Source organism: Pongo abelii, chromosome 20, assembly GCF_028885655.2.
Source record: "Pongo abelii isolate AG06213 chromosome 20, NHGRI_mPonAbe1-v2.0_pri, whole genome shotgun sequence".
Classification (NCBI taxonomy): domain Eukaryota; kingdom Metazoa; phylum Chordata; class Mammalia; order Primates; family Hominidae; genus Pongo; species Pongo abelii.
This window is the reverse complement of record NC_072005.2, coordinates 41,632,727-41,652,368: the sequence shown is the minus strand read 5'-3', so window position 1 is coordinate 41,652,368 and position 19,642 is coordinate 41,632,727. Positions and strand designations below refer to the sequence as shown.

General features: G+C 45.8%; 1 protein-coding gene across 3 annotated transcripts in view; it reads left to right on the top strand.

Moving 5' to 3' along the window:
- The window catches only part of ZNF565 (zinc finger protein 565), a 37,436-nt gene that overhangs the window by 314 nt on the left and 17,480 nt on the right, over positions 1-19,642 (top strand). Inside the window, exons 1-2 of one of the 3 annotated variants that reach the window (XM_009232491.4) lie at positions 66-155; positions 14,691-14,764. In XM_009232491.4, coding sequence (XP_009230766.3) covers positions 14,756-14,764 — 9 coding nt within the window. In that variant the 5' untranslated portion in view covers positions 66-155; positions 14,691-14,755. Of the gene's footprint in view, positions 1-65; positions 156-14,690; positions 14,765-19,642 lie in introns of those variants that run through there. The other 2 variants (XM_024237019.3, XM_054540231.2) reach the window with 2 other exon arrangements.

Here is a 19,642-nt window from a genome sequence, read left to right as displayed (position 1 = left end):
ACTCAGAGATAAGAGAACGCCATTTTGTCCGTGGCCTATCTGGCTCTGGACTACAATTCCCAGAGCCCACAGCGGCCTGACGTTACGTCGTTCTTGACGTCGTGGCGAGCTAGTTAGCTTCGCAAGGACCCGGACGCGACCAGGGGAGGCAGAAGGTGAGGGGTCTGGGAGTCCTGGGCGGGGCTGGGGCGTGTCCGGATCCTCGGATCTGTGCGCGCAGGCGGGAGCTGGCTGCGGATGCGCGGTTCTGAATGTGTCTTTGTGGCTGTGTGGCTGGGTGTGGGTGTCTGCAACTGTGCACGTGTAACCGCCTGTCTCCAGGGTGTCTGTCTGGTGGTTTTTGTCTAACCATGTGTGATAGAGAGTATCGGGGTGCAGGGTCCTTGGGACCGGGGGTGATACTGCGTGTGTCCCCGTTGTATATGTGGCCTGTTCGCCCTGTTCCTGGGGTGTGAGTACAGTTGTGACTGTGTGACCACTGCGGGTGTGCGGTTGTGATTCGTGTCTCCAAGGTGGGTGCGTGGTTTTGGTTGCGTGACACTGTGGCCGTGTGCAATTGCCTGTGCCTGTGACCGTGTGGTGACGCCGCTTGTATATTCCTGTGTCCCTTGGTGTGTGTGTTTGTGTGTATGTGTGTGGTGCTGTGTATGCGGGAGTGGGGTGCCACTGCTTGTGTGGGTTGCTTGTGTGAGTGTGACTGTGTGTATGTCCACAGTGAAAGTTCAGTTGTGACTGGGTGCCGTAAAGTACCAGTGATGGCGTGTGTCCCCTGAGTGGGTGTGTGACTGTGACTATATGAGGCATTTGTGGGTGTTGATGTGTGGGGCTTGTGACTATACGGGAGTAACTGTATCACAGTGGAGAGTAGATTGTGTGACTGAGTGTGTCTTAGCGGGTGTGTGATGTGACTGGAAAGGTATTGTGACTGGAAAGGTATAGAGGTGTCTGTGATTGTGTCCTGTGTCTCAAGAGTGGATGTAGGGCCGGGTGTGGTGGCTCACATCAGCCCTTTGGGAGGCCGAGGTGGGAGGATCACTTGAGCCCAGGAGTTCGAGACCAGCCTGGCCCGTACAAAAAAAAAAAAATTAATGGCTGGCACGGTGGCTCACACCTGTAATCCCAGCACTTTGGGAGGCCGAGGCGGGTGGATCACCTGAGGTCAGGAGTTCTAGACCAGCCTGGCCAACATGATAAAACCCTGTCTCTACTAAAAATACACAAATTAGCTGGGCATGGTGGCAGGTGCCTGTAATCCCAGCTGCTCGGGGGGCTGAGGCAGGAGAATCGCTTGAACCCAGGAGGCAGAGGTTGCAGTGAGCTGAGATCGTGCCATCGCACTCCAGCCTGAGGGACAAGAGCGAGACTTCGTCTCAAAAACAAACAAAAAATTAAAAATTATCTGAATGTGGTGGCCCGCACCTGTGGTCCCAGCTACCCGGGAAGCTGAGGTGGGAGGCTCTCGAGCTTGAGAGGTCAAGGCTGCAGTGAGCCGTGTTTGAGCCACTGCATTCCAGCCTAGGTGACAGAGCGAGACCCTGTCTCAAAAAAATAAAAGAGTGGATGTGTGTTTATGTTTGTGTGACACTGACTGTATGCGCAGCACCAAGTGTGCCAGTGACTCTAGTGCTTGACCCATGCAGAACCTTTGAAGTTAGGACAGATTCTGGCCCTGGACAATAGTGACCTCAGCCTTTCTGAGTGACACTGGATTTAGGCAGATGCCTGGTCTTCTCTGACCACACTCCCCTGTATGGTAGGGAAGGGGGATGGTGGTTCAAAAATGACCTGGTTGTTCATGATTCCTTGCTCTTAACCCTTCTCCAAGAAAGGTGCCAAGTTCAAGTACATCAGGTTTTATTCTTATATCCCTGAAATCCTTGTTTTTCAGGACATGCTTTTCTTTCCTTCTGAAACTTCAGAACCACCCCACCACCACCCCACCACCACCCTCACCCCTACCAAAGTAACCTGCTCTCCAGTATTTGCCACAGGAGTAATTTACTGGATGCCTTGGAGATGGACTGGAAGGCCTGTATCCTCCCTGCATACTTCATGTTCTTTTAAATTTTTTTCTTTACTTTTCATTTTGAATTAATTTAAGACTTTAAAATGTTACAAAAATAGAATTCCCATTTACTCTCTTTTTTTTTTTTTTGAGACAGAGTCCCGCTCTGTCACCCAGGCTGGAGTGCAGTGCTGTGATCTCAGCTCACTGCAACCTCCACCTTGCGGGCTCAAGCGATTCTCCTGCCTCAGCCTCCTGAGAAGTGAGATTACAGACACATGCCATCACGCCCAGCTGATTTTTTGTAATTTTAGTAGAGACTGGGGAAGGGGGTGTTTCACCATGTTGGCCAGACTGGTCTTGAACTCCTGGCCTCAAGTGATCCTCCTCCCTCAGCATCCCAAAGTGCTGGGATTAGAGATGTGAACCACCATGTCTGGTCTCCATTTTCCTTTTTGTAACTCCTTTGACACGCCTAGCCAATTTTTTGTATTTTTAGTAAAGACAGGGTTTCACCATGTTGGCCATTTGTTTTGTAGAGTCTGCAGTGTAGAATGTTCCTCTCTTTGGGATTGTATGATATTTCCTGTTGATTAAATTCAGATTCTGCCTTTGGAGCAAGAATACTCCAAAAGTGACATACCCTTCTCAGCGCATCATGCCAGGGACCCACGAGGTCAATTTGTTACACTATGAGTGGTATTAATTTTAACCGCTTGGTTAAGACAGTGATTGCCAGATTTCTCTGCTGCAAAGTCACTGTTTTGCCCATTATAATTGATACATGTCTTGTGAAGAAATACTTTAAGCCTATGTGAATATCCCTTTTCTTATCCTACTTTCATCTATTAGTCTTATCCATTGATGACGCTTGCCTGAAAAAGTTGTTACCAGCTATTTGTCAAATGGTGGGGTTTTGGGGTTTGTTTCCATCATCACTTCTATGTTTATTTTTTTCTTCTTCTTTTTTTTTTTTTTTGTTTTTTTTGAGATGGAGTCACCCAGGCTGGAGTGCAGTGGCGCGATCTCGGCTCACTGCAAGCTCCGCCTCCCTGGTTCATGCGATTCTCCTGCCTCAGCCTCCCGAGTAGTTGGGACTACAGGTGCCCGCCATCGCGCCTGGCTAATTTTTTGTATTTTTAGTAGAGATGGGGTTTCACCGTGTTAGCCAGGATGGTCTCGATCTCCTGACCTCGTGATCCACCCACCTCGGCCTCCCAAAGTGCTGGGATTACAGGCGTGAGCCACCGCGCCCGGCCACTTCTATGTGTATTAATTAGAATTGTGTGTGTGTGTGTGTGTGTGTGAGTTGGAGTTTGGCTCTTGTTGCCCAGGCTGGGAATGCAGTGGCATGATCTCGGCTCACTGCAGCCTCTGCCTCCTGGATTCAAGCGATTCTCCTGCCTCAGCCTCCCAAGTTTCTGGGATTACAGGCACACACCACCACGCCTGGCTAATAATTGTATTTTTAGTAGAGATGGGATTTCACCATGTTGGCCAGGCTGGTCTCGAACTCCTGACCTCAGGTGATCTGCCCACCTTGGCCTCCAAAAATGCTGGGATTACAGGCGTGAGCCACCTCGCCTGGCCTTATTAATTAGAATCTTACTGTTAGAAAGATATTTTTCTTCTTTCCCATTTATTTATTTACTAAATTATTTCTATAAGTATAGACTGGAATTTCTTCTATAGGTTATAATTTCTTTTATTCTATAGGTTATATATTCATTGCTATCATTTTTTTTTTGCTCAAGTTATCACACATTTGGCCACTGGGAGCCCCTTCAAGTCAATTTCTGTGTCCTTTCAATGTAGCCTCTTTATTTACTATTTTTATTATTTATTTTCTGGCACTGCAAGGTGTTCCACATTGATATGGTACTTTCCCTGCCCCAGTCCTGGAATCTACAGATTTCCCAGGGACCATTGGTTCCTTTTATTAGAAAATGATTTTTTTCAGCCAGGTGTGGTGGCGAGTACCTGTAGTCCCAACTACTCGGGAGGTTGAGGCGGGAGGATTGCTTGAGCCCGGGAGGCGGAGGTTGCAGCGAGCCAAGATTACACCACTGCATTCCAGCCTGGGTGATGAAACGACCCTGTCTCAGGAAAAAAAAAAAAAATGATTTTTTGAAACCAAGGTTAGGTATCTTCATTGCTTCTGAGATGTCATTGCTTCTAGGTTCTCTCAGCTATGAAATATGTTTATATGTATGTATATACAAATAATTCATGAGTTCATATAGTATCTCCAATTTCAGTGCAACACCACAGGGTTCATTCTAGCCTTCTCTCCATTTCCAGTTTTTTGTTTTGTTTTGTTTTGTTTTTTTTCTGAGACAGAATTTTACTTCCCCAGGCTGGAGTGCAATGGTGCCATCTCGGCTCACTGCAACCTCCACCTCCCGGGTTCAAGCAATTCTCCTGCCTCAGCCTCCCGAGTAGCTAGGATTACAGGTGCCCACCACCTCGCCCAGCTAATTTTTTTTGTATTTTTAGTAAAGACGGGTTTTTGCCATGGTAGTCAGGCTGGTCTCAAACTCCTGACGTCAGGTGATCCTCCTGCCTCCACCTCCCAAAGTGCCGTGATTACGGGCATAAGCCACCACCCTGACCTCCATTTCCCTTTTTTTAAATATAATTTTAAGATTTTTTGTAGAGACAAGGGTCTCACTATTTTCCCAAGCTGGTCTCAAGCTCTTGGCCTCAAGTGATACTCCTTCCCTAGCATCCCAAAGTTCTGGGATTATAGATGTGAACCACCATGTCTTGCCTCCATTTCCCTTTTTGTAACTCCTTTCTTTGACATTGAAAAATGTGGCTCACGTTAACCATAATGTGATTTATTTATTAGCCATTATATATATATTAATATATATAAATATATTTGCTCAGTCCTGTGTAAAAAGTAATTTAAGAATTGCTGACTTCCACGTACCATACAGTTCTTTTTGTCTTTAGTCTTACAGTATATAGTGAAAATACAGTTTTCTAAAACTACTTTCTTCCCTAAACCCTTCGTATTCATAATATTTATGTGTAATATAGATGGTTCATTTATCACTGTTTATATTTTATTTTGGGTTCCCCTCACAACCTGGTTGAATTTAATGATTTTTCTGAGTATGTGAAACAATCACATTGTTTTAAAAGTCAGAATCAGACAAAAGGATTTACTGAGGCACTCCTCCATCATTTCTTCTCTCCCAATCCCATTGCCCATTGTTTTTTTTTGTTGTTGTTGTTTTTATTGAGACGGAGTCCTGCTGTGTCACCCAGGCTAGAGTGCAATGGCGCAATCTCGGCTCACAGCAACCTCCACCTCTTGGGTTCAAGCAATTTTCCCACCTCAGCCTCCCGAGTAGCTGGGATTACAGGCATCCTCCATCATGCCCAGCTAATTTTTGTGTTTTTGTAGAAATGGGCTTTCACCAAGTTGCCGCCCGCCTCGGCCTCCCAAAGTGCTGGGATTGTAGGTGTGAGCCACTGCGCCCGGCCCCCGTTCTTTGTTCTTTCTACCCAGTTCCCACTTAACCTATTTCAGTAACCAATAATGTTACTTTCTTGGTTTTATGGTTAAATAAACATAAGAAAGAATTTACCATTTTAGGGTGCAGTGACTTACGCCTGTAATCCCAGCACTTTGGGAGGTCGAGGTGGGAGAATTGTTTGAGCCCAGGAGTTTGAGACCAGCCTGGGCAATATGACGAAACCCCACCTCTACAAAAAATTAAAAACTAGCCAGATGCAGTGATGCACACCTGTAGTCCCAGCTATTTAGGAGGCTGAGGTAGGAGAATCTCTTGAGTCTGGGAGGTCAAGGTTGCAATGAGCTGTGATCATGCCACTGCACTCCAGCCTGAGTGACAGAATGAGACCCTATCTCAAAAAAATAAAAAATAAAAACATTGGGACAAAGGCTTTTGCTAGAGTTTTTACTCAGAGTGGTTGTTTTTTCAGGAAGAGATTACTAAGGTTAAGATGGAGATTCCTGTACCTGTCTGGCTCCCATAACTTGGCCAACTTCTCCCAGCCCCTGAGCCCAGGCCCTTGTGATGTGGGATCCCGGGCCATAAAGGATGTCTGTGAATTGCAGAGACAGGGAACATTTAGTCACGTAGCTTCAAGTTTTACTAGGTGGTGTAGAGATGGCTCAACTTTCCAGAAGGATTTGTACAAAGTTTTGATGTTAGAGCTCTAAAACAGCATGGTTTTGCTGGGTCAGAATCAACTTGTAGGCTGGGCACAGTGGCTCACCCCAGCATTTTAGGAGGCTGAAGTGGGAGGATCACTTAAGGCCAGGAGTTCAAGACCAGACTGGGCAACATATTGAGACCCTGTCTTTACAAAAAATTTAAAAATTAGCCAGGTATAGTGGCGTGCCTGTGGTCTCAGCTACTTGGGAGGCTGAAGTGGGAGAATCACCTTGGCCCAGGAGGCAGAAGCTGTGATTGCGCCACTGCCCTCCAGCCTGGATGAGAGTGAGATCCTGTCCCCGCCCCGCCAAAAAAAAAAAAAAAAAAAATTGTCCTGTAACTCATAATTCACATTTTGTTTCACATTATGGGTTTGTGAAAAATCCCTTTGAGACATATAGAGCTGGAATTGGACAGCTCTGCTCTTATTTCTGAAGCTTCCTCTTTTTAAAAATTGCTCTTTCTCATATTGACCAAGCATCTGAGTCTGAATTTTTATCTAGTCAAAGTATAGCCTAATTTGTGTACTGGTTAGGACAGGCTAAGTTATGCTGTGGTGGCAAACAACCCCTGAATCTCAGTGGCTTACAGAGTAACATTTTATTTCTGCTCATGTACATGCCCGGTGTGGATCAGCAGAGACAGGGTTCCACACCAAAGAAGGCCCGCCACCCTTAGCTGCATCATTTGAAAAACAGATGGTCACCGCGTGTGTGAAGAGAAAAATTGGAGGATTGTGCAGTCTTTCTGGTTTCTGTCTCTAACTGAAGTGACACTTATCACCTCAGCTGAAATTTCATTGGCTAGAGCAGTGCATGGCCCTACCTAAGTGCAAGGGGCTGAAAAATGTCATTTTCTGTGTGCCCAAAACTGGATAATGGTGAAACATTAGTAATGTCTTCCACACTGGCTAAGACCCATTTCTTTTCTTTTCTTTTTGTTGTTGTTTGTTTGGTTTTTTTGAGGCGGAGTCTTGCGACAGGCTGGAGTGCAGTGGTGCGATCTCAGCTCACTGCAACCCCCGCCTCCCGGGTTCAAGCAATTCTCCTGCCTCAGCCTCCCGGATAGCTGGGACTACAGGCATGAACCACTGCACCTGGCTAATTTTTGTATTTTTAGTAGAAACCGGGTTTCACCGTGTTGGCCAGGGTGGTCTCAATCTCTTGACCTCATGATCCGCCCACTTTGGCTTCCCATAGTGCTGGGATTACAGGCGTGAGCCACTGCGCCCGGCCGACCCATTTCTTTTTCTATATGTAGGAAGTTGCTTCTGTAAATTAGATGTGATTTCTTTTTGGAGCAAGGAGGACATCCCTGGACTGTGGAAAGAGGGTTGACAAGGAGCCCGTGCACAAGTGAGCGAGGGGACTGAGGAAGCTGGAAGCCTTTCAGATGAAAGGTCACCTCCTCTGCGTGAGCCAGGACACGCCCCCAAAGGCTTTAGCACAGAGAAAATCAAGCTCCCCTTCAGTATGCAGGTTCCCAAAGGCACCTCACTGCCATTCATGAATCACTCCATTCATAGCTCCTTTTATAATCCAACCCCCCTGTTGAGGAGGATTAATTGTATTACTTATTGCTATAGAATATATGCTTGTCGGGTACAGTGGCTCACACTTGTAATCCTAACACTTTGGGAGGCAGAGGCGGGTGATCACTTGAGTCTACCTTGGTCCACGAGACCAGCCTGGCCAATATGGTGAAACCCCACCTCCACTAAAACTACAAAAATTAGTCAGGCATGGTGGTGCGCACCTGTAATCCCAGCTACTCTGGAGGCTGAGGCAGGAGAATTGCTTGAACCTGGGAGGTGGAGGTTGCAGTGAACCGAGATCACACCACTGCACCCCACCAAAGTGAGACCCGGTCTCAAACACACACACACACACACACACACACACACACACACGTGTGCGCATGCGCTTTAGGGAAAACCTTGAAAATACAGAAAAAAACAAAGATCCCCCATAACTATATAACCTAGAGACAAATATAAAATTTAATTGAAAATCCTTTTTAGTCTATGTTCTATGCTGCATATACACAAGCATACATGTGTACATATGTATATTTTTCCCGTAAGAATAGGATTACACTACACTTGCTGTTTTGTAACCTACATTTTTCACCTAATGTTATTTATTTTACATCATTACGTCAACAAATAAAGATATGTATCATTTTGTTTATGGTGAAAGTGTTTCCACTATATGGATACACTATAGTTTACTTATTTATTTAATCTTCTTTCCTAGATATTGAAGTTTTCTTTAAATTCACCGTTCCTTTGCCAACTGTGTCTCCATCATATACTCCACACACGTTAATATTTTGGATAGGGTTGGCCAGGGTGCGGTGGCTCACGCCTGTAATCCCAGCACTTTGGGAGGCTGAGGCGGGCAGATCACGAGGTCAGGAGATCAAGACCATCCTGGCTAACACGGTGAAACCCTGTCTCTACTAAAAATACAAAAAATTAGCCAAGCGTGGTGGCAGGCGCCTGTAGTCCCAGCTATTCAGGAGGCTGAGGCAGAAGAATGGCGTGAACCAGGGAGGCGGAGCTTGCAGTGAGCCGAGATGGCGCCACTGCACTCCAGCGTGAGCGAGAGAGCGAGACTCTGTCTCAAAAAAAAAAAAAATTTTTTTTTTGGATAGGGTTTCAGACTTGGAATTGCTTGATCAGGGGCATGTGTGGTTTAATTTCTGCTAATGTTGCCTTGTTGGAAGTTGACACCATCTATAGCTTACCGCCTGTGTCCATTTCCTCGCATCATGCTAGTGTGGAATATCATCCATCTTTTAAATCTTTGCCAAATTGATAACTATAAAATAGTATTTCCTTATTGCTTTTAACATTCATCCCCTTCATTACTAAGGAGGTTTAAGAATGTTTGATAAGTTGGTGGGCCACTTTATTATTTAGCGAATTTCCCATGTATATACCCTTTGCACATTTATCAAAAATTATTGCTATTTTTCTGAAAATTTATTTATTTTATTTTATTTATTATTTTTTTGTTTGAGATGGAGTCTCTCTCTGTCACCCAGGCTGGCGTCAGTGGCACGATCTTGGCTCACCGCAGCCTCCGCCTCCTGGCTTCAAACAATTCTCATGCCTCAGCCTCCCGAGTAACTAGGATTACAGGTGCTCACCACCATACCCAGCTAACTTTTGTATTTTTAGTAGAAACAGGGCTTCTGTTGTTAGGGTCTCTAACTCCTGGCCTCAGGTGATCCGCCCAACTTGACCTTCCAAAGTGCCAGGATTACAGGCGTGAGCCACTGTGCCCCGCCCCTTTTAAATATAAATCAGATTATGCCATTCCTTGGCTTTAAAAGTTTCGTACCTTCCTGTTTTCCTCAAGAATAAAATCCAAAGTTCTTACAGTGGCTTACAAGCTCCTTGTGATCTGGCTTCTAGCTCTCTCTCTGACCCTCTTCCTCTCGCACGTTCCATCCCAGCTGCCCTTGTCTCCTTCCTCTTGTTGATCGAGGAAAGCCTGCTCCTGCCTTCAGACCCTTGCAATTGCTGCTCGTGGTGCGAGGCATGCACTTCCCCAGATATCTGCATTTCTCACTCATCCATTCAGGCTGTGCTTACCTGTCACCTTCTCAGACCACCCTCTCTTCCTCCAAAACTCCCTCTCCCCTTAATCTTCTTTGTTTTTATCTGTAGGACATTTGCCACCTGACATATATATATACGTATGTTGTTGTTGTTGTTGTTTGTGACAGAGTCTCACTCCGTTGCCCAGGCTGGAGTGCAGTGGCACAATATCAGCTCACTACAACCTCTTCCTCCTGCGTTCAAGTGATTCTCTCACCTCAGCCTCCTGAGTAGCTGGGATTACAGGCGTGCGCCACCACACCCAGCTAATTTTTTGTATTTTTAGTAGAGACGGCATTTCACCATGTTGGCCAGGCTGGTCTAGAACTTCTGACCTCAAGTGATCCATGTGCCTCACCCTCCCAAAGTGCTGGGATCACAGGCATGAGCCACTGTGCCCGGCCCCACCTGACATATAATTAGGAACATCAATATCATGTCTATGGCCATACCACCCTGAATACTCACATCTCATCTTTTTTCTTTTTTTTTTTCTTCAAATTTTTTGTAGAGATGGGGGTCTTACTTTGCTGCCCAGGCTGGTCTTGAGCTCCTGGCCTCAAATTATCCTCCTGCCTTGGTCCCTCAAAGTGCTGAGATGACAGGAGTGAGCTACTGTGCCCAGCCCTCAATCCCATCTATCTCCGTATGTCAGTGTGTGTTGGTTGTCTCTTCCCATAGGATGTGAGATCCAGCCAGGCACAATGGCCCACACCTGTAATCCCAGCACTTTGGGAGGCTGAAGTGGGCAGATCACTTGAGGCAGGAGTTGAAGACCAGCCTGGCCAACATGACAAGACCCCGTCTCTACAAAAGTTACAAAAATTAGCAGAGCATGATGGTGCATGCTTGTAATTCCAGCTACTTGGGAGGCTGAGGCAAAATAATTGCTTGAACCCAGGAGGTGGAGGTTGCAGTGAGCCGAGAGCCCGTCAGTGCACTCCAGCCTGGGTGACAGAGCAAGATTTTATCTCAAAAAAAAAAAAAAAACCAGAATGTGAGATCAACTGGGATAGGGACTTGAATTATTTTCTTTCCTCGTTCCTAGAACAGTGCCAGTTGACATAGAAGCCCAGTAAATATGAAAGAATTCTGACTTCCTTTTCTCTGCCTCCATATCTATCAGATGCCAGAGACTGTTGATTTAATCTCATCTACATTTTGAATTCATCTCCCTCCTCCTCTTTTCTGCTGCCAGTGTCCTGGGTCAGGCCCTCTTTGTTTGCCTGAAAAAGTACAAGTACCTCTCAGTCAATCTTTCTGACTCCAAGGTTACACCTCTCCAAAATAACCTGGCCATATTTGTCCTGTCATTGCTGTCTTTAAATTCTTAGGTTGCCTTCCATTTCATTAATAAGTGAAAACCTACTTTTTCTTTCTTTTTCGTTTTGGAGAAAGAGGCTCACTCTGTTCCCCAGGCTGGAGTGCAATGGCGCGATCTCGGCTCACTGCAACCTCTGCCTCCTGAGTTCAAGCAATTCTCCCTGCCTCAGCCTCCCGAGTAGCTGGGATTACAAGTGCCCACCACCATGCCAGCTAATTTTTGTATTTTTAGTAGAGACGCGGTTTCACCATGTTGGCCAGGCTGGTCTCAAACTCCTGATTTCAGGTGATCCACCTGCCTCAGCCTCCCAAAGTGCTGGGATTACAGGCATGGGCACCGTGCCCGGCTGAAAACCTACCTTTTTTAAAAAAATAGAGATGAGGGCTCACTATGTTACCCAGGGTGGTTTCAAATTCCTGGGCTTAAGCGATCGACATACCTCAGCTTCCCAAAGAACCTAACTTTTATGCATCAGCCTGTATTTATTGGTCACCTATGTCCTCCAGACACTGTGGCAAGAATGATGGTTAGAGTGATGATCAGACCCACTGGTCCTTGCCCTCATAGTTTTTTCATTCATACATCTTCATTTTCTTTCCTTTTTTCTTTTTTTTTTTTTTTTTTGAGACAGAATCTCGCTCTGTGGCCCAGGCTGGAGTGGAGTGGTGCGATCTTGGCTCACTGCAACCTCCTCCTCCCAGGTTCAAGCAGTTCTCTCGCCTCAGCCTCCCGAGTAGCTGGACACCGGCATGCACCACCATGCCTGGCTAATTTTTGTATTTTTAGTAGAGACGGGGTTTCACCATGTTGGTCAGGCTGGTCTCAAACTCCTGACCTCAGGTGATCGGCCCACCTCGGCCTCCCAAAGTGCTGGGATGACAGGCATGAGCCACCACACCTGGCCTATACACCTTCATTTTCTAACCCCTGATGTCATCTCCAGCATTATCTGCCTCTAGATTCTAGAGCTAATTAAGTTTAAATTTAGATTAATTAAAATAAAATAAAAAGTTTAGTTTCTCAGCCATACTAGCCACATTTCGTATGCTCAGTAGCCACCTATGACTACAATATTTACAGCACGGATTTGAAGATTTCCATCATCACAGAACGTTCTTTGGACAGCACTGGTCTAGACCTTTCTTCAAACTACACAACTCATTCCAAATCATTCTCAGTCTCCCAAATACACCATTTGCTTTCAGTCCAGTGTTTTTGCCACTGAATTTCACTCTACTCACAATATTCTCTGTCCCTTTTTTGCCTATTAAACTTCCCTGAGGTTTCAGAACCCAATTCCTATTCTACATTTTACAGAAAAGTTTTCTTGACACCATCCCCATTGATTAAGTTAGTCTTCCTTAGCTGGGCTCGGTTGCTCACACCTGTAATCCCAGCACTTTCGGAGGCCTAGGTGGGCAGATCAGTTGAGCTCAGGAGTTCAAGACCAGCCTGGCCAACATGGCAAAACCCAATCTGTACCAAAAATGCAAAAATTAGCCAGGCGTGGTGGTGCATGCCTGTGGTCCTAGCTACTTGGGAGGCCGAAGTGGGAGGATCGCTTGAGTATGGGAGGCAGAGGTTGCAGTGATCTGAGATTGTGCCACTGCACTCCAGCCTTGGTGACAGAGTGAAACCCCATTTCACACACACAAAAAAAAGTATTTCTTTTGACACACCCCCTACAGGAAGCTTCTTGGACCTCTAATTAGATCAGATTTAATACCCTTGTTAGGCCAGGCACGGTGGCTCATACCCTGCTAACCCCAACACTTTGGGAAGCCAAGATGGGCGGATCACCTGAGGTGGGGAGTTCAAGACCAGCCTGGCCAACATGGTGAAACTGCGTCTCTACTAAAAATACAAAAAATCAGCTGGGTGTAGTGGCGTGCACCTGTACTCCCAGCTACTCGTGAGGTTGAGGCGGGAGAATCCCTTGAACCTGGGAGGCAGAGGTTGCAGTGAGCTGAGATCGCACCTCTGCACTCCAGCCTGGGCAACAGAGTGAGACCCTGTCTCAAAAGGAAAAAAGAACCCTCCTTAAAACTCTGACTTCTCGAGAATTCCCTTGAGATGTGTACCATTCACAGGACTTCAGACTCAGCAACTGCCAGCCTCACAGTCAATGGGGAAGTGATGTTCTGCAGAAAAGCAGTAGATGGTCGGAAGGTAGTGAGTTATCTCCATTGATTGTTCACAGTCAGTTATGAATTGAACTCCTTGTTCTATTCTTCCCCCTCTTCTCACTACTGTACTTTTTTTTTTTTTTTTTTTTGAGACAGAGTTTTGTTTTTGTTGCCTAGGCTGGAGTGCAATGGTGCAATCTTGGCTCACCACAACCTCTGCCTTCCGGGTTCAAGCAATTCTCCTGCCTCAGCCTCCCGAGTAGCTGGGATCACAGGCATGTGCCACCACGCCCCGCTAATTTTTTGTACTTTTAGTTGAGACGGGGTTTCTCCATGTTGGTTAGGCTGGTCTAGAACTCCCGACCTCAGGTGATCCACCCGCCTTGGCCTCCCAAAGTGCTGGGATTACAGGTGTGGGCCACCGCGCCCAGCTGTCTAGTCTTAAAAAAGAATGAAAGCAGTAGGGAGGGCTCAGATGAGAAATAAAGAGTGCTGGGCCAAGAGGCTTCTAGAAATTGACTTCCCATGGAGGGCAGTACTCTGGATGTGCGGGTATGCAAGCAAGATGCCTGTATTACTGAGGCTTTCTTGCTCCTGTCTGGTGAGTCTAGCTGGGGCTAGAGGCATTGACAGAGCCTATGGTATGCATGGTGTAGTCCCATTTTGGACTTGGAAGGAGGAAGTAGAGCCAGTGAGATGCCCAGGAGGTTTTGCCTGTTGAGCCCAGAGAAGCTAGAAGACTTCGTTTAGGGATGTCTTTTACTCAAGATTTGGCCTGCATAGATGGTCTGTGTTCCTAGCCTGATGGTGCTGTCCTCATCCTTAGGGGTCAAGTGAGTGGGTCTGAGTTGTAAGATCCTTGCTGTAATTTGGAGCAGGTGGGAGCCTTTTAGGCCCCATCTAGGGCCAAGTTGAGCATCACTAAGATAGGGGACTGCATCAGCTGTAATCCCTCCCTTGGTGGTGCCTGGGTTCTGTGTCAGTGCTGGAGCACATCTGCCTTAAACCATCTTTCTGCTTTTGGGTTCCTTACTGTTTAGGAAGGGACTGGGTATTCTTAATGCTGCAGTTTGTTGTTGTTGTTGTTGTTGTTTTGTTTTTTGTTTGTTTGTTTGTTTTGAGACTGAGTCTCGCTCTGTTGCCCAGGCTGGAGGGCAGTGGTGCAGTCTCGGCTCTCTGCAACCTCCACCTTTCAGGTTTAAGTAATTCTCGTGCCTCAGCCTCCCAAGGTGCTGAGATTACAGGCGTGAGCCACCATGCCTGGCCAACTCTGTAGTTCTTAATGGTAGTTCTTGTGTGGTAGGACATGGAGAGGTGGGAGAAGCAGATCCGAGACATTGGAAGTACAATTCTTTTAAGCTCATCTATTTGGGAGTGCTGAGGCAAGCTCGGTTTATCAGAGGTTACCCCATCTCCCCCCATTTTGCTTTTTCAGGACTCTGCACTTGTCCAAGAGAAGAATCCAGAGAAATCAGAGCAGGTCAAATAGTTCTAAAAGCCATGGCCCAGGTATGTTGAAATTCCTTCTATCCTTAGAATGATCTGTCTTCCCGCCAGATTATATGGACACTGTGTTCTTTATCCTGGAACTTCCCTGTATCTTTCTCACAGTTGGTCCATTCCAGGAGATGAGTGATGGTGCCCAAGTCCCTTGGTGGCCCTCTCCTCTCCAGCATTGTCCACGTGTCTGTAGTCCTCTTAGCAGAGCATAGGCTGGGCGTGGTGGCACATGCCTGTAATCTCAGCACTTTGGGAGGCTGAGGCAGGCAGATGGCTTAAGGCCAGGAGTTTGAGACCAGCCTGGACAACATGGTGAAACCCCGTCTCTACTAAAAATACAAAAATTAGCCGGGCGTGGTACCACACACCTGTAGTCCCACCTACTCAGGAGGCTGAGGCAGGAGAATCGTTTGAACCCAGGAGATGGAGGTTGTACAGGGAGCCAAGATTTCCCCACTGCCCTCCACCCTGGGAGACAGAGCGAGACTCTGTCTAAATAAATAAATAAATAAATAAATGCTCTTAGCAGAGCACCAGTACAGTAGAAATACCTTCTTTTGAGAGAAATATGAGAGTCTCCCTTATCATAACTGTGGTTGAATGGGGCCAAAGATGAAATAAAATAGTTTCATCTTTTCCATTGTCTTGGGTGGTTTCTTTCTTCTGTGTTTTTGTGTTGTTTCGTTTTTTGAGACAGGGTCTCGCTGTGTCACCCAGACTGGAGCACAGTGGTGCAGTCATGGCTCACTGCAGCCTCAACCTTCTGGGCTCAAGCAGTCCTCCCACCTCAGCCTCCAAGTAGCTAGGACAACAGCCACATGCCACCACTCCCAGCTAATTTTTTAAGTTTTTGTAGAGACCAGGTCTCACTGTGTTGCCCAGACTGGTCTCAAACTCTGGGGCTCAATCGATTACCCTCCTAGTACTGGGATTACAGGCATGAGCCACTGCTTTATTCTTTATTCTATTTTTAAATGTCACCCCCTCTTTAAAAAGTCACATTTAATGCTGTCAAAAATATATATATATATATATGGCTGGACGCAGTGGTGGTGGGTGCCTATAATCCCAGCTACTTGAGAGGCTGAGGTAGGAGAATCACTTGAACCTAGGAGGCCGAGGTTGTCATAAGCAGAGATCACCCCACTGCACTCCAGCTTGGGCGACACAGCGAGACTCTGTCTCAGAAAATATATATATAGGCCGGGTGTGGTGGCTCATGCCTGTAATCCCAGCACTTTGGGAGGCCGAGGCGGGTGGATCACGAGGTCAAGAGATCAAGACCATCCTGGCCAACATGGTGAAACCCCGTCTCTACTAAAAATACAGAAATTAGCTGGGTGCGGTGTCAGGTGTCTATAGTCCCAGCTACTCAGGAGGCCGAGGCAAAAGAATCGCTTGAACCTAGGAGGCAGAGGTTGCAGTGAGCCAAGATTACACCACTGCACTCCAGCCTGGGCGACAGAGTAAGACTCCGTCTCAAAAAAAAAAAAAAATTCCAACTTTCTTTTAGTTGGCCAGTCATTAAAGATATTTACAAAAATGTAAAACAATGCCACTAAATTTTTTGATTTTGACAATAGAGTTATGTTTCATAAAATGTATGTTACTGATATTAACAGGTAACAGGTTTATTTGTTGTTAAAATATTTTTAAAATTTCTCAGCTGGATGCAGTGTCTGATACCTGTAATCCCAGCACTTTGGGAGGCTGAGGCAGACAGATCACCTGAGGTCAGGAATTCGAGACCAGCCTGACCAACATGATGAAACTCTGTCTGTACTGAAAATACAAAAATTAGCCGGGCATGATGGCACATGTCTGTAATTCCAGCTGCTCAGGAGACTGAGGCACGAGAATCACTTGAACCTGGGAGGCAGAGGTTGCAGTGAGCCAAAATTGCATCACTGCACTCCACACTGGCTGATAGAATGGGACTCTGTCTCAAAAAAAAATTAAATTTGTTTATTTTAATTTCTAAGGTGGGAAAATGTTGATAGATATAACCATCATTAAGAAAAGTTCTGGCCAGACCCAGTGGCTCACCCTGTAATTCCAACACTTTGGGAGGCTGAGGTAGGAGGATCGCTTGAGACCAGGAGTTCAAGACCAGCTGGGACAATGTAGTGAGACCCCATCCCTACAAACAAAAATTTAAATTTAAATTTAAAAACACAAAGTTAGGCATGGTGGCTCACGCCTGTAATCCCAGCACTTTGGGAGGCCAAGGCAGGGGAATTACCTGAGCTCAGGAGTAGAAGACCAGCCTGCACAACATGGCAAAACCCTGTCTCTACAAAAAATATGTATATATGAAATTTAGCCAGATGCAGTGGCATGCCACCTGTAGTCCCAGCTACTCAGGAGGCTCAGACAGGAGAATCTCTTGAGCCTGGGAGGCAGAAGTTGCAGTGAGCGGAGATCACGCCACTGCACTGCAGCCCGGGCGACAGAGTTAGACCCTGTCTCAAAAAAAAAAAAAAAAAAAAAAAAGAGAAAGAAAGAAATTCATTTAAAAGGGTGTTATGTTTTACCCAGTATGAGGGTGTTTGCAATAGAAGCCCACAGCCTTCTCTCTCCACATAGACATGGTAGGAGTTGTAGTGATTGGTCTTGGTCTCTGTTTGTGGTAACATCTGTTTTGTGAGACTTTTAGGAAGGGGGCTGTGATTGGGAATTTTAGTGACAGAACACTTCAGTCTTGCAAGGATATGTATGAGAGATGAATAACCATAAAATGGTCCATTTTTAGGTTGAACATATGTGTTTGTTGTGGGCCACATTTATGTAACTCAGGTATACTCTCCATCAGCTTTCTGATTTCAGGAGCAAGGAAAAGTGGACAGTGAAGGAATGTGAATATTAGCAAGTATATAATAAACCCTGAAGATTTTACACATCTTATGTTTTTAAATTTTTTTAATTTTTAATTTTTGTCAGTACATGGTATATATATTTATGGAATACATGAGATGTTGTGATACAGGCATGCAGTGTGAAATAAGTCCATCATGAAGAATGGGGCATCCAACCCCTCAAGCATTTATCCTTTGAGTTACAAACAATCCAATTACACTCTTTATTTTAAAATGTACATTTAGGCTGGGCATGGTGGCTCACGCCTGTAATCCCAGCACTTTGGGAGGCCAAGGCAGGTGGATCGCTTGAGATCAGGAGTTCAAGACCAGCCTGGCCAACATGAGGAAACCCCATCTCTACTAAAAAATACAAAAATTAGCTGGACATGGTGGTGGGCGCCTGTAATCCCAGCTACTCTGGAGACTGAGGCAGGAGAATGACTTGAACCCCAGAGCAGAGGTTGCAGTGAGCCGAGATCATGCCACTGCACTCCAGCCTGGATGACAAAGCAAAACTCCATCTCAAAAAAAGAAAAAGTACAATTAAGTTCTTATTGACTATATAGTCACCCTGTTGTGCTATCAAATAGTAGGTCTTATTCTTTCTATTTTTTGTACCCATTAATCATCCCCACCTCCCACTCACCCTCCCTCTACCCTTCCCAGCCTTCAGTAATCATCCTTCTACTCTCTATGACCATGAGTTGAATTGTTTTGATTTTTAGATCCACAGATAAGTGAGAACATGCAGTTTGTCTCTCTGTGCCTGCTTACTTCATGTAGCATAATAACCTCCAGTTCCATTCATGTTGCAGATGACCAGATCTCATTCTTTTTGTGGCTGAATAGTACTCTATTGTGTATATGTACCACATTTTCTTTATCCATTCATCTGTTGACAGACACTTGGGTTGATTCCAAATCTTGGCTATTGTGGACAGTGCTGCAGCAAACATGGAGTGCAGATATCTCTTCGATATACTGATTTCCTTTCTTTCTTTCTTTTTTTTAAACGGAATTTCATTCTTGTTGCCCATGCCGGCAGTGGTGCAACCTCTGCCTCCCGGGTTCAAGCAATTCTCCTGCCTCAGCCTCCCAAGTAGCTGGGATTACAGGCGCACACTGCCACGCCCAGCTAATTTTTTGTATTTTTAGTAGAAATGGGGTTTCACCATGTTGGCCAGGCTGGTCTCGAACTCTTGACCTCAGGTGATCTGCCCGCCTTGGCCTCCCAAAGTGCCGAGATTACAGACGTGAGCCACCACACCTAGCCTACTGATTTCCTTTCTTTTGGGTATATACCCAGCGGTGGTATCACTGGACCACAGGGTAGCTCCATTTTTAGGTTTTTGAGGAACCTCCAAATTGTTCTCCATAGTGATTTTACTAATTTACGTTCCCAACAAAGTGTACAAGGGTTCCCTTCTGTTCACATCTTAACTAGCATTTGTTATTGCCTCTCTTTTAGATATAAGCCACTTTAATGTACACATCTTAATTAAGCTAAGCGCACGAAAATAATGGAATCAACGTGTCTTACAAGACATAACATACAATATTATGCAACCAATAACAGTCTGTCTTTCTGCCTGCCTGCCCTCCTTTCTAACTTCCTTCTCTCTTCCTTCTTTCATTCTTATTTATTTATTTATATTGTTTTTGAGATGGGGTCTTGCTCTGTCGCCCAGGCTGGAGTGCAGTGGCGCAGTCTCGGCTCACTGCAACCTCCACCTCCTGGGTTCAAGTGATTCTCCTGCCTCAGCTTCCCTAGTAACTGGGACTACAGGCATGCACCGTCACGCCCAGCTAATTTCTTTTTTGGGGGTGTTGTTGTTGTTGTTGTTGTTGTTGTTTGAGACAGAGTCTCGCTCTGTCACCCAGGATGGAGTGCAGTGGCACGATCTCAGCTCACTGCAACGTCTGCCTCCGGGGTTCAAGCTATTCTCTTGCCTCAGCCTCCCAAGTAGCTGGGATTACAGGTGTGCACCACCACGCCTGGCTAATTTTTTTGTATTTTTAGTAGAGACAG